This window comes from Eucalyptus grandis, chromosome 7 (assembly GCF_016545825.1).
Source record: "Eucalyptus grandis isolate ANBG69807.140 chromosome 7, ASM1654582v1, whole genome shotgun sequence".
NCBI classification, from domain to species: domain Eukaryota; kingdom Viridiplantae; phylum Streptophyta; class Magnoliopsida; order Myrtales; family Myrtaceae; genus Eucalyptus; species Eucalyptus grandis.
The window spans coordinates 20,230,475-20,245,671 of record NC_052618.1 but is presented as its reverse complement, the minus strand read 5'-3'; the positions used below and the strand labels follow the sequence as shown (position 1 = coordinate 20,245,671).

The window sequence follows — 15,197 nt, the reverse complement described above, 5'->3', positions numbered from 1 at the left end:
TATGTGGCTGGCTATAAGGGTTGGTCAAGGGAGCTAGGATGGCATGGGAAGGGGCAAGGCTGGACGGTGGTGCGAGTAGGGGCGGTGAGGAGACTGGACAGATGATGGTGGCTACGACGGTGGCTCGAGGACCAGCGACAGGCAGCCAGGCGTTGTGGCTTGGTGGGACGCGACGGGTGAGAGGCGGACGAAGGTAGGCAGGCGGCTCGAGCTCGGGCGCGGGGACGGTGCGCAACGGGCGGCTTGTGATCTCAGCGGGTTGGCTAACCTTGGCTAGTTCTCTAGTTTTGTTTCAGCAACAATAGAGAGTAACGAAGCAAGGAAGAAGAAGAAGAGATTGCTGCTGGGAAGTAGGGGACAAGAGACGACAAAAGTCTTGGAAAACATCTAAAACACTTTAGTAAAGCCTCCAAAGTCTTCAGCTCTATCACCAGCAAGCATTTCCCTCTCAAAGCTTCTCAAACAAGCCACAAGTGATGCCCAAATGTTGCAACCCCCCATGGCTTACGAATTTTAAGTGTTTCGCTTCAATTTCACACCAAATTCACTCCAATTAACCTCAATTCATTGGCCAATAATACCAAGGTAGGAGCTCACGCCAAATTATTGCATTCCCATCACCATTTGATCCAATTTAGAGGCCAAAATTTCACACGAAAATGGCCCTCCGAATTTCCCGGTTTTAAATCGCCCAATTTTGATTTTTTGCCGAAAATCCAGGCTTGCCAAAAATTCTTTGAATGATGAGTCGACATTCCTAAAATAAATCGTGACATGTCAAAACTTTCAATTCCTGAAACCATGTTCAATTTTGTGGTTAATTTCAACCAGACGCGGTTTTAGCGTGACCTACCTATCAGGTAGCTTTTAGGAATTTTCAACGCAATTGACCTGTGGTTGATTATTTTCGATCCACATTGTGTATTTTCGACACATTGGCAATTCTCGATTGCTGTAAAATTTCAAGGTTTCAAATATGGGCATAGGGTATGGAAACAATAGAAAAATTGATTTAGTGTCGTTCGACGCAAATTTTGCAATCAGGTTGAATTAGCCACAATTTAATTACATGCCTCTATCCAATTGACCTATTTCCGGTCTCTAATCGATTTTGACAGTGCCGTATTAACCATTGCAAATTATCACAGTCAAGCAGTCGATTTGTTTATTGAATTCTTAAGTTAGTCGCGTTTATATTCCTTAGCGACTTCACCTGATAGATTAGTTATCTCGTAAGTGATCAATTCAGAGAAAAAGACTATAGTCTCGTTGATGAAAAACCTAATTCATATTATAGGGACAAGGTCGAAAATCAGGATGTTATATCGTCTCAATACCTTTTTGCACGTTAGTATAGCTCATATAACATATGTATGCAGTAATGCACTCAGTAATTGGAACACTTCAATACATATCTCAATCAATCACAGGGTCTCGATTATAAAGCCAAATCATTATGACACATCCCATTCCGTGTCACACAATTTGGTCCCATAATCAGGCACGGTCAAATCAGTCTTTCAAGTGTTCCAATTAATTATGACCCAACAGCCACAACCAACTCAACAATCGGCGGTCATCCAGCATAACCACGCGTCGTCTCGGCCCATCGAGTATGGCAATGTTTACCTTTAGACGGCATTCCCGAATAAGCATCGGCCCAACCTCTACTGTGACCGGCATTCGTTGACACGGGGCATTCCCGAAGGAGTATCGTCCGGCATAAACGCTCATGACGGGTTCTCATAACGATCACACACACATCTAATCTCGATCAAGGACATCGTGCTTTGCATTCAAATGCCTCAATTTAAATAATGTGTTTGGTCTATTTTCTTCATATTAAAAACACCCAGTAAAATACGTTTGAGTGGACACATAGTTAAATCGAATCATAAAGCGTGTTATTTTCCCATTTTAAAATTCCACGATTTTATATAGTAATAAAAACATTTTCGACGTAAAAAATTGACACTTGGTATTTTTCTAATTAAATACCAAAATTCCATATTTTTGAAATAATAAATCAAAAATCATCAATCAACATCCAATTGCATAAATTAGTATTCAATTGCACAAACCAACTACACTACGATGATCAGCACGAATTCTAACAATTGGCTATCCCAGTATAATTTCTGCTAATTAATAAATAATTAAATAAATTACAAAATAATTAAATAAATTACTAGTTAATCTACTTACGCTAAACTAACCACCTAATTGGACTTAATTAAACTAATCTAACCTACCAGGATAACTAACTAAAGTCACTAACCGCCTAATTGCTAAATTAACCTAATTACAAAATCTAATTAACTAACTAAACTAACTAATTTACTCTAACCTCACTTAAGTCTAACTAATCCCCTAATTAGCCAATAATACACCTTTAAATGTAATTAGCACCATAATTAGAGATTCTAAGGTAAACTCACCGGTTTAACGAGTCGACAAGTTCACGGCGATGGTGACGTGAAGGTGAGCAAGAGTTGGGCTTACGACGACAGTAAATGATGCTCGGAATGGGCTAAAAATGGTCTAACAGCTCATGACTAGAGCTGGACTTTCGATTATGTGGGCTTAACCGAAGGCTAGTCAAGGGAGCTAGGACAAGTTGAATGGCAGCAAGCTAGCTAGAGTGGCTGGTCAGGATGAATGCTGGACAAGCCAGGATTGGCGTAGACCAGCTAGACGGGCTGGCGGACGTGAGCAGGGATAGCTCGAGGACGGTTGCGATGCGAGCAGGAGGCGGAGCAGGTGGGCGGACGCTGGCTCAAGGAAGGCTCGCAGGCGGTCGAGCAGGGCGACGCCAGGCTTAGGGACGGCTGTTCTGGTGGCTGGTGGTTCCAGTTAGGGGCTGGCTATTTCAGTGAGGCTGGGGTGCTCTAAAATGGAGGTTTTAGCTATTGAAAATGAAGAAGAAGCTGAGGAAGAAGGAGCTGCTACTAGTGAAAGGGGGATAAGAAGCCTCAAAGTCAAGGGAAAATATTCCAAAAACTCAAGTGCAAGGCCTCATTAGCCTTCAACCTCATCCAGCAGCCATTTCCCCTCCAAATTTTCTCCAACAAGCCAAGGCTGATGCCCAAATGTTGCAGTCCCCCTAGCCTACAAATTTCATGTTTTCCCTCACCAAATCAACTCAATTTCACACCAAATGGCTTTCATTTCATGGCCAAATTTCTGAGGAGGAAGCCCACATCGAATTCCACAATTTTCTTCACCATTTGATCCATCTTGAATGCCAAAAGTCCACCCAAAAACGGCCATCCGAATTTCTTGATTTAATTTTGCCAAATTTTTATTTTTTGCTAAAAATCCGGGCTCGCTGAAAATTCTTCAAAGGATGAGTCGACGTCCTAAAAATAAATCATGACATACTAGAACTTTTGATTTCTAAAATGGGGTTCAATTTCGTGGTTAATTTCAATCGGACACGATTTTAGTGTCACTTAACCTACTAGGTAGCTTTTAGGAATTTTTAGCGTGTTTGACTTGTGATCGATTATTTTCGATCCACATTGTGCATCTTTGACTCATAGGCAACTATCTGTTGTCGTGAAAATCTCAAGGTTTTAATTACGGGCACCGGGTACAGAATTGACAAAAAAATCGGTTTAGTGTCATTTGATGCGAATTTTGCAATTAGGTGGAATCACCCACACTTTAATTACGTACCTCCATCAAATTGACCTATCTCCAGTCTCTAATCGATTTTAATGGGGCCGTATTGACCCTTGTAGATTAGCATGGTCGAGTAGTTGATTTCTGATCGAATTCTCAAGTCAATCGCGTTTATATCCCTTAATGGCTTCACCATATAGATTAGTTATCTCATGAGTGATCAACTCAAAGAAAAAGACCATAGGCGCATTGTTGAAAAGCCCATTTCATTTAAATCGAAACAAGGTTGAAAATCAGGATGTCACAACTGTGGTGACAAATGACGAGGATGACAACTATTACAAATGATTCAATGAGCTATGAGAGAGCTAAAGGTATTTTATGTTACACACACACACACACACACACACACACACACACACACACACACACACACACACATATATATATATATATATATATCATGTAACAGTGACATGAGATATAACCCATTAATCAAAACTGAGAGAGTACACATGCAAAATCATGGACTTTATGGGTCCCAAATGCATTCAGCAAGGGAAGTAAGGAATTGGACATCTATAATTCAGGGTTGTCCTTCTAGAGATAGTGTGCGCAAGAGAAGTCGTCGACTCAAGGCTTGTCCCATGCATGGCTTGTGGAGTGGGTTTGGGAGCATTATGGAGCAAGAAGCCTTTTGGAAGCATTAAATCCAAGATTAGGAGAAAGTTTGATGAGAAACAAGTTCAATTTTCGACAATTCCAGAGCTTTTGGTGTGCTCATTTAGATTATGAGCTCAAGCCTTCTTCTATCAGAGAAGCAACAAAGTGTTCTCAATGGTGAGGCTTGGCTACCATACCTTCCCATAACAACACCTGTCTCAACATATCAGCTCCTTTTTTTTTTTTCTTTTTTTCAGAATATCCATGTTATCATTTCAGAGACTAAATTTTGAACTAGAAAGGCTGCGACCAATTTTGTCAATTAGAATGTGAATTTAAGAAGTCCAATTAACAATTCGAGTTACTGGGAAATATCAGAGCTACGAGGCCTTCGTAAAGAGAGGACCCTTAGCAATGGAATTCTATCAGCATAAGTCAAGTATTTAGTGATGAACAAGGTTTTCATCTTGAGACAATTAAGCTTTAGCGATGGAATTTGCATTTTCCATCCCAAAAGATGAACTTTCGCCATGAAAACATAAGCTTCACCATTAAAGGTTTCATCTTAAATGAGCGACAAGATTTTTGTCACTAAAGATCACCTTCAAAGCCGACTTCTATTCTCTTTGCCAACACTTAGTCACTATAACATATTATTCTAAAGGGTCAATTTTGAGTGGTTTTTTTTACTTTTTGTTTAACCTAAATTTCGTGACTTAGTGTGACATCCCAAAATTTCAACTCCGTTTTCTACTGAATAAATCGGGTATTTCATTGACGCGCTTATAGAGCTGTTCTCAGAGCTGATCACTCTCGAGATAACTAGACTACCTGGGAAAGCCATTAAGGATTTTAAGACAAATAGACTTGAGAATTCGACCAGGATTCCACTTCTCAACCATGTTTATCTTTAGAGGATAATATGACACAATATAAAATCGATTCGAAATCAGAGATAGACTGGTTCGACTGAGATGTGTGGCTAATCGTAGGTGACACCACTAAATTAGAAAATTCTTGTTGACTAGCACTAGACTGATTTTCATATTGTTTTGGAACCCTGTGTTCGTATTTGAATCCTCGGGATTTTCACGACAATCGAGAGTCGCCAATGAGTCGAGTGAGTTCATAGTGGCTCGAAGAAAATTGACCACGAGTCAGTTGCACTAAAAATGCCTGAAAGTTACCTAGTAGCCTAGATCACTCTAAAAGCGCGCCAAATGAAATTAACTATGAATTCAAGTCCGATTTCAAAAATTGGAATTTCTGTCATATCACAATAAATTATAGGAGTGTCGACTCAGTCTCAGAAGATTTTTCTGACACCCGACACTATTTGGGAAAAAGTTGTCATGTTGCCATTTTCGTTCAATTGAAGCCAGGAATTATTTCTAATTGTGAAATTGAGGAGCATGAGGGATTCTTGGATAAAGAAAATAATCAATTTGATAAAGGAAATATCAATTGATTTTGGGAGAGTTATTTGAGAGAAATTTAAGAGGGAATTTGGATGCCAAATGCAAGTGGGGACCAAGAATTCTAAGTTGAAATTCCTTTAAGAATCTATGAGCTTATTTAAAAGAAACTGGGATTAGAATTTCCTATTTGAGGAAATTCTTTTATTTTTATGACCTTCCCATTTCTTTTCCATTTTTAGCCAAACACATTTTCCCCCTTTCTCTCTCCCTCTTTCTTTCTTTATTTTTCTTTTTCTCTCTCTCCCTCTCTTTTTCTTTTCCCTCATGCGCAGCCCCTCCCCTTCCACCGAATGCTTGGCTAGCTTCCACTTTTGCTTTTCTTCTTTGACCATTCAAACTTCCTCACTCTTATCTCTTCTTCTCTCTTCTCTCTCTTTCCTCTCTCCCCCTCTCATTTGAACGAAAATAGAAGCCAAGCAGAAGCCGCAAGCGCACGAAGACAGGAGCCGCTCGTGCTCCGCCACCTACATGCCGCCCGCGCTCCGCCGCTCACCACTCGCCTTCGTCTCTTCCTCAGCCCCTCAGCCGTTGTCGCCACCCCCTTCTCTTCCTCTCTGTTTGTGCGAAGCCTAGCAGAAACGGAAGTAGCAGCCGTCGTTGCCTGAAGACCAAAGCTGTCATCGCCGTTGAAGCCACGTCGGGCCACCATCCGCTCCACCCGCATGTCGTCGCCCACCGTCGTTCATCTCCAACTCGCCTGCTCGTGCGCCGTCTACCCCTGTCCAACGGAGCTGCCGCCTCTGCCTCGCCTCTGTCCAGCCGTGTTCAGCCGCCTCCGGCCACCGTCCAGCTCCGTCTGGCCTCATTGAAGCTCCCCTCACCCATCGCCGGCCTCGCCTTGCTAGCTCAGCCACCGGACGAGCTTTGTCTAGCCAAGAACAGTGGCTGGAAAAATGGGTTTCCAGCACTGTTCTAGGCCCGCTTTGGGCCATTTCCGGGCCCCGAACCCGAGCCGTGCTTTGGAGTTTATCATTCCTCGGGCCATCCCCATCAGATTGATCCGATTTGCACGCAATTCCGGTGAGTAATCTCATTAATCCTTGCTTAGTGGACTAATTACACTTAAGGGTTGTTTAGTTTTACTTAATTAGGTTTAGGTGGTTAGATTAGTATTGGTTAGTGTTTATTAGTCAATTGTGATGCGAATTAGACAAATTGAGTGTGCATTTAGCAAGTAGACATGGTCTACTATTTATTGAGGGTAGCCTGAGATTTTTCCCAACCCTAATCGAGCTTCAATTTGATAATTCGGGCCTAAGTGGAATTTTTGGCATTTACATATTATTTTTCGAAATTAATTAATTAATTAATTATTTTCGAAAATTCAACTGGGATGGCCAGTGACCGGAATATTATGCTGATGACTGTGGTGAAGTCCTTTTATTTAATCATGCTTTATTTTGAGCTAAATTGAAATTTTAATATTAATTATTTAATTTTTGAAATTAATTAATTATTTATTTATTTTTTGGAAATTAAGGTTGAGATGGCCGACGACCGAAATCTTGTGCTGATTGTCATGGCGCAGTCCATTTATTTATTTGAGCTCTACGTTGTATGGAATTAAATAAATTGTGATATTTTAGGGATTTAGCCTAAATTGATTGAAATTGAGTTAAAATTGAATTATTGATTGGTAGATGGCCGAGTATGACTAGTTAGCATTTGCAATGCCTTGTTGAGCTGTGAGTGGAGAAAGTGGTGAGAGCTAACTGAGAATTCTATTGGCTGAGACTGATCAAGTACGAAGTATAGACAGGCGTGGTTCGGTGATAAAGTACATCACTGTGCGAAAACGGTGCCTTAAAGAACGTATGTAGACTGTCTATGACTTATGGCAGGCGTGGTTCGGTGATTAAGGATATCATTGTGCAAAAACGGCGCCTTAAAGAACGAACGTAGACTGCCTATGAATCTTGACAGGCATGGTTTGGTGATGAAGGACATCATTGTGCGAAAATGGCGCCTTAAAGAACACACGTAGACTGTCGGTGATCTGTGACCTATGACGGGCATGGTTCGGTGATTAGGGAGATTACTGTGCGAAAACGGCGCATTAAAGAACGCACGTAAACCGTCTGATATTTATGTCACCTTGGCGAAAACGACGCTCGAGAGCATTGATGGAGCTTTGTGACTAAGTGTACTATTGGAGGTTATATGTGATGAAATGAATGACCTAGGAATGGTCCGACTGATATGTAATTGACTAGGTCGATTGATCAATGCTTTGATCTATTGTCGTGAATTAATTGAATGTTTGATTGACTGTTATGAAGCATATGTATATAACCTTGAATTGCTGGTTGGAACTGAGGTGAAGGTAAGTCCTCTAACTCGTGCTGTGCTTAGGCAACCGAGTAGTGTATTGGTTCCCTAATTGAGTCTTAATGGGATAGAACTTGCTGAGACGTAGTCTCATCCCGGTTGTGGGACAACATTTCAGGCCCGTAGATGAGCCTGTGAAGAATAACCCAGAAGAGGACGATGAGTCGGTAAAAGATGAAGAACTTGAAGGATGTGAGCTTAGTGAAGAAGAGTCAGAAGAGGATCAGGATGATCCTGAGTACGACTCGGATAAGGACTGAGATCTCATTCTCTTTTGTGAATCTTGTCTAAATGTGAATAGTGTGAAACTAGAATGTTATGAATAGTCTTGTGAATAGACTTTGAGTTATGCGATGTATAAAGGTTTGGTTGTGGATTTCAATATGAAAAATATGGTCTTACTTTTCTATCCCATTATTTATTGTTTGGAGATTTATAACTGCTTCCGCATGTGCTTAATAAACGAAAGGGTTGGCGATACTTAGTGTTGGGATATTGCATTTTAAAATCGACCAAGTAGAAGAATGTGTGCGTGCCCGAGGATCGGGCATGACACTTAGGCATTTTGACTTTCTCTATTTCTGGATCTTATGAACTACTCATAAATTGACATTGATTTATATATAACTTTTCCAAGATTTTCTGAAATTCGAATTATATTTTAAACTTTAACGAGAAAAAAAGTATCTTTTATTTTTATCTAGGTCCAAAACAAACACGTTAAATACCATACATACATCAATGTCCCTCATAGATCTTCATGTCTGCTAACTATGCTTCCAGACTTTCACATTTGAGGTTTGTCTGATTGGTGGATTTTTATTTGGTTTTTCATTGGAGGATGAAAAAAGAGCACATGAAAATGCCGCGTGGTCCTACACAGGTCGATCATTTTAAAGCATGACCTTGACTTGGAGGCGGCTGTTCTTTTTCACACTTGTACATTTTTAAAAGTCTACTTCTATCCAATACAATGGACAGAACAGAGACATCATCTTCGCCGTCCCCGTCTGTCTCTCCTTCTCCTGACTGGCTTTGTGGCTGGCTTTAGCTCAACTTTCATTCGAAGATCCAGGTTCTCTCTCTCTCTCTCTCTCTCTACACGTGTGCCTAGCTTCATGGTATTATTGTTGGTTTGTCAAAGGATTTTGAACAATGTTTAGTAGATCTTTCCGTAGCATTTAAGTGTTAACAAATAGCCATTAACAATTTCATATCATTCTTCTCCATGGACAAGTAGCCATTAACGGTTGCTGCTATACATTAGTGCGGTGTTCGCCTTGGTGTTGAGCACCGGCTTTTATGGTGGCACTAGAAAAGGCAGAGAGGGTCGAATCTCAGTAGATTGGATTCTGGATCTGCGGAGTTCCCCGCATTACCGAGTGAAAAAATAAGAGGAATATGTCGGTAGAAATTTTCAATAGAAAGGATTAAATGGTTATCAGTCAATGAAGCAAAGAAGGGTAATTTTAGATGGGAAGAATTTTAGGACATGTAGTTTCAATTGGTCCTAAGAGACAAGCTGGTAAGTTTCTCTTTGATGAGTCCATCCAAGTGGGGTGCGACGTCGTACACTGATTCTAACCTGAAGAAGGGAGACAAAAAACATAAGACAAAAACACTGAAAAGTGATTAAAAGGATGTTCAAAATAGCATGTTTCTTAGCCAGGTCAGTGTGGAGTAGGATCAGGACGTGTAGTGTTCTTCATCGTAACTTAGGAATCTGACTTCTAGTTGACTTACTACAGACACGTCTCTTTCTTCTTTTGCTATGGGGTAGCACTACCAAATAATTTTTGCTGCATTTTTTTGAAAGGCAAGCTGCATAAAAGAAGGATTAACAGAGTGATTTGCAAACAGTAGCGTGAGGAAGACATGCTCATATGTTTTCAACTTGGATTTTAGATAGCATAATCTCCGGCTAAGGAGAACATTATATGATGCATGGACCATATAGATCAAGCACATCTAGATCAATTGATCGTGTGGGTTCCATAGTGAGAATCATATAGTTAATGATTTGGATAATATGAGTTCACATGATCTGTGGACCATACGGTTACTTATCGGCAAATGCTTACCTAACAGGGTATTTTGTTAGGAGTAGCGGCCTTGCAGACCCTATCTATATTTCTTAAAAATCAAGTCGATGCACCAGTCACGTGTCAGTTATGTAGCGAGTGGCAATTGACACGTACTTCTAAGCAAGCACTGTATGTTGATGTCAGTTTGGTTTGAGCAAGCAAGGTGTCAGCGTTAAGCAAACCGACACTAAGTTTTCGGAGGTTGTTTGATGAATTCCCATTTTGATTATGATCAACCAGAGCTAGTACAAAACTTTGATTTACAAAGGTCTAAGCCACATCTGTTTTTCAGCTGATGTCCCATGTTCATTTTCAATCCGACCCTACAAAAATTTCTCACTAGTCTGTAAATTCAGTAGAATCACTTGGCTTCTATGGGATCCCAGCTACTGCATTACATGAGAGGCAGAAATCAAGTGACCAGATTGCGCGATTGACCATTTTATTTCCATTTAATGATTCATTTGATGAGATGACTAGCCACATGTTCCTTCAAATATCAGGAATGAAGCAATGTAAGGTGACAGGCCACCTGCCATCTTACTTCATTTCGTCTTTTCCAAAGTGAACATTCTGTGTTTGATAGTGTTATTGGTTAATTTGAGTACCACGGCTAACTGCTAAATTGATGTTAGTGTTGGCGGTAGGGAATGTTGGCTTGGTATTAAATCCGGAAACTCCTGAAAATCGGCCATGGTTGCTTCATTGCTCCAATAGTTGAACTTGTCGACATTGTTCTATTGACCTTAACAGGAACAAAGTTCTGCATTACAATCCTTACCAAATAACATAAGATTATTCATGTCCATTTCTCAAGGATTAAAGCGGTAATATTAATGCAATACAATAAATGGTTCTATTTGCTACTTGTTCCAATATTCTTAGGGAACAGAAGATGAAACAATTAGTCAATGGACAAAAGAAAATGCAATGCTTGGCTATTACTGAGCAGATCTTGGCCGTACTTTGTAGATTCGTAGTGATCTCATCATAAAACCTTATGCACATCCTAACCACACGACTCCCATAATTTGTTTCCGGGACCTTATGCTCTCTCACGATGCGGGTCTAGCAACCATGCTACCAATATTTCTTTCAAACTCTTCAGCTCCCTTATCGGCTTCTTTTTATTTAAATTTCTTCAATCACAGCCATTCGAGGATGATGTGTCGTTTCTTCCTCCAGTGATATCTCAGCCTTGACCCAACAAATGGATCTGTCCTGCTTGCCTTGCCCAACTTCTTCTGGGCGCAACAGGTGAAACAGTACGTGGAAATTCCAGCTGTTGAGTTCTCAACGCGGCTCACTTAGAGATGTCTGCCATGTGAATTGTTATAATGGTCCACACGATACCAAGTAAGCCTGATCCTCACCCAACCAACTTCACAATCCCTAACTTGTGCACTAGCGGAGCTTCGGCATACTCCACCCTTAGGCACAGTGGTCCCCGATCACGTACTCGTACAATGGTCTTATTCCACTGTCTTCGTGTACTACAATTCGTGCTGGCTGGGTTCACAATGCCTGAACTACTCATACGATGAACATTGTACTGCAATCACTTGTCGCTAGATTCATGGTTCCCAACAAACTACACTCTGACCACTTGTTTTGATACGGTCCCTGGCCCCTCGCTTTGATTTGATCCTTGATAACCTGGCTTTGATACTCCAATTTTGGGCGACTAGCTCTGATATGTTCCCTAGCACTTGGTCTCTGTAAACAATTGTCGAACTTCAAAGACATGGTTCTGATACCACTTGTTGAGTTTCAAAAACACGAATATAATAAACGTTCTCTTTATTATTTTAGAATAACACTCAACGCACAGGAGCCTTTCTACTCCGAGCAAGTTGCTCCTATTTTTAACCTTGCTGACTTTCTACAATATTCTTCTAATATAAATATCTTCCTATATTAATTATCTTTTGCATAACTTGGAAACTCGAGAAATCTAAAAGTGGCCAAGCGTCTCTTCACCTAGTAAGTTGGTCAACTTGCCAACTAGATGAACTTTAATAGATCTGGAGACGGTAGAGAGAGTAGCGATGCTCTCTTCATAGCTTCCATCACTAAGATTGTGCATTTATCTTTTGTATTTCTGTTTAATTTTTCATGAATGACTTAAACTTTCAGACTTCCGCACTGCAGGTGCTTTCTGCGATGAACAGAAGCTGGTGAAAGAACCAGACGAGCCTCTGAATCTTTAATAAAATGATAGCTCATGGCTCAGTGAGAATGCATCGGATGAAAGAGGCTCTTGCACAAATAGTTTTCATCCTTTCGTTAAGCATTCCATCTGGCAATTCCGAATCCTTCGACAACATTTCTTTCAATCTCCCGTCTTTTCAATTAAACGATCAGAGAATTACTTTCCAGGGCAATGCCTCCGTGCTGAACTCCATCATCCAACTCACTCTAGGTGTGCCTTTGGACGAACCCACATATTTAGTTGGCCGAGCATTATATCATCAACCGATGCACCTGTGGGATAGTTCAACAGGGAATGTGGCAGATTTTGTCAGTCAGTTTACTTTCTCTATCGATTCCGGTATGAAATACTCCCATGCTGATGGAATGGTTTTCTTTCTCGCTCCCAATGGATCGCAGATCCCTGAACGCTCAGAGGGACGCTTTCTAGGCCTCACAGGTTCGACTTTAAACTCTACCAACTCTAGTACTGCATTTGTTGCGGTAGAGTTTGACACTTTCTATGACCATTCAACAAATACATGGGATCCGCTCTGTAATCATGTCGGTATCAATGTAAACAGCCTGGCTTCTGTCAGTAAAACTTGTGTCTCATGGATGAATGACAAGATACTCCATGGTCAACAACTACATGCTCAGGTCACATACAATTCTACAGCAATGAACTTGAGTTTTGTTTTTCAAGATGATGATGACAATTATACCAGCCTTTACTATCAGCCAGTCAACCTGAGAGAGTACTTGCCAGAATGGGTGGTCTTCGGTTTCTCGGCAACGACAGGGCAGTTGTTTGAGGCTCATACAATTTTATCATGGGAATTCAACTCTAGTCTACAAATCCTTGACGATGTAAATGGCACGACCAATGTGACTCCCGTTGACACACCAACAAGAGGGAAAAAGAGTAAGTCCTGGGTGAAGGGGGCTATTTTAGGCTTAAGCTCTTTGGTGCTTATTATCCTTGTTCCAGGATTTGGCTGGTATGGTTATAAGCTAAAGAGAAATAGAAATGATCGAAGTGGAGAAGAAGAAGAAGAAGAAGATGCTCCAGGAATTGACGAAGGATTTGAACAGTCAAGGGGACCCAAGGAGTACTCCTATAATGTCTTGGCCGTCGCCACTAACAACTTTGCGAATACTCGGTTGCTTGGGGAAGGGGGTTTCGGAGGAGTCTATGAAGGCCACCTCGCTGATACAAATTCCCACGTCGCCATCAAGAAGATCACTCCAGAGTCCAAACAAGGCGTCAAGGAGTATGCCACCGAAGTGAAGACAATTAGACATCTCAGGCACAAAAATTTGGTGGAGCTCATCGGTTGGAGTCATGAGAGAAACAAGTTCCTCCTTGTGTATGAGTACATGTCTAACGGTAGCTTAGACTCTCATTTGTTCAAAGATAAAATGCCGCTGCCATGGGAAAAGAGGTACAATATTGCTCAAGGCATCGCCTTAGGGCTGAAATACTTGCACGAGGATTTGAAACAATGTGTCGTGCACAGGGATATAAAATCTAGCAATATCCTACTTGATGCACAATTTGAGGCTAAATTAGGCGATTTTGGCTTGGCTCGGATAGTCGACCATGCCAAAGGGTCACAAACAACCCTATTGGCTGGGACCATGGGATATTTGGCTCCTGAATGTATCTATACAGGTAAGGCAAGCAAGGAATCCGATGTCTATAGTTTTGGAGTCGTCCTCTTAGAAATAGCATGTGGAAGAAGAGCTATCGAACCCAGGGCATTGCAAGGCCAAATTCAACTTGTGGAATGGGTTTGGGAGCTCTATGGAATCGGAAAGCTATTCAATGCGGTAGATCCAAAGTTAGTAGAAAATTTCGATGGGAGGCAGATGGAGCGCTTGATGATTGTAGGCATCTGTTGTGCTCATCCAGACCCTAAGGAACGGCCTCCCATAAGCAAAGTGATAACCTTTTTGAACTTCGATACTTCGCCACCCATTCTCCCACCAAAGTTGCCCATCCCGACATATATCGTGCCTCCATCTTCGATTCCTGAATCGTTGCATGTTTTGTCTAGCAGCTTCAGAAGAAGTGAACCACGGAGCACTTACGGTACCGAACTGTCCACATTTACTAGCTCTTCCAAGGAGTCTTCCAATTCATCTTCTTCTGCATTGCTTCGGAATACAATGTAAGTTCACTGTTTTTATGGGTTCTGGATTGCAACCCTTCGGTTGTATGATTTGTAATGTGCACAAGTGAACATTTGGTTTCTAGTTTCTGTTTGATCCTTATCGTGTGAGATATTGGTGGTAGTATTTGATGTGGATTTTGATGTGAAAATGTGGTGTATGAGTGTTTATGGGAAAATTGTTGATACTTAAATTTTACCATTTTATTTAGGATTTAATTTTATACAAAATTAGGATTAGTTGCTAAAAAAAGAAGAAGTAAAGAGTAAAGTAAATAACTTTCATTAAAATGCATTGTGTATGTTTTCATTAAAATCCAAAATCCATTACACATAAACATCAAAAGCATTTACATAACTATCACTAATTATTAAAAAAAAAAAAAGCGGAATGGACTTGGTCCGGTCCTTCTCTTTTCTCCTCTCCTATATATCTCTTTTTTTGGGGACCAAAACCGGCTTCATTTCCTTTTTGCTAAGCCCAGCCCGTATGCTGGTGCTCTTCCTCCTCATGCTGGTCACGCTCTGCAAAACAGAAGGGTACAGGTCAGAGAGAGGACAGGGCGAGCGTCGCGTGAGACGTTCGGTCGGGGGCCAGGACGGCAACGGCAGCTGGCACGGCAGGAGGCCATGCGCGCCGGTGCTTAAAAGTGTGA

General features: G+C 41.1%; 1 protein-coding gene across 3 annotated transcripts; it reads left to right on the top strand.

Annotated features, from left to right (window-relative positions):
- The first annotated feature begins 9,029 nt into the window (after nt 1–9,029).
- Nucleotides 9,030–14,720, top strand: LOC104452939 (L-type lectin-domain containing receptor kinase IX.1). Of its 3 annotated transcripts, none has more exons than XM_010067434.3 (3): nt 9,030–9,168; nt 11,363–11,533; nt 12,329–14,720. In XM_010067434.3, exon 3 carries the CDS (start codon nt 12,392–12,394, stop codon nt 14,543–14,545), a length of 2,154 nt encoding a protein of 717 aa, XP_010065736.2. In that variant the 5' UTR covers nt 9,030–9,168; nt 11,363–11,533; nt 12,329–12,391; the 3' UTR covers nt 14,546–14,720. The 3 variants fall into 3 exon arrangements, with proteins under 3 accessions (XP_010065736.2, XP_010065738.2, XP_010065737.2); XM_010067435.3 differs by having other exon boundaries at nt 9,045–9,168; nt 11,329–11,533; XM_010067436.3 differs by lacking the exon at nt 11,363–11,533 and having other exon boundaries at nt 9,037–9,168.
- Nucleotides 14,721–15,197: the final 477 nt, after the last annotated feature.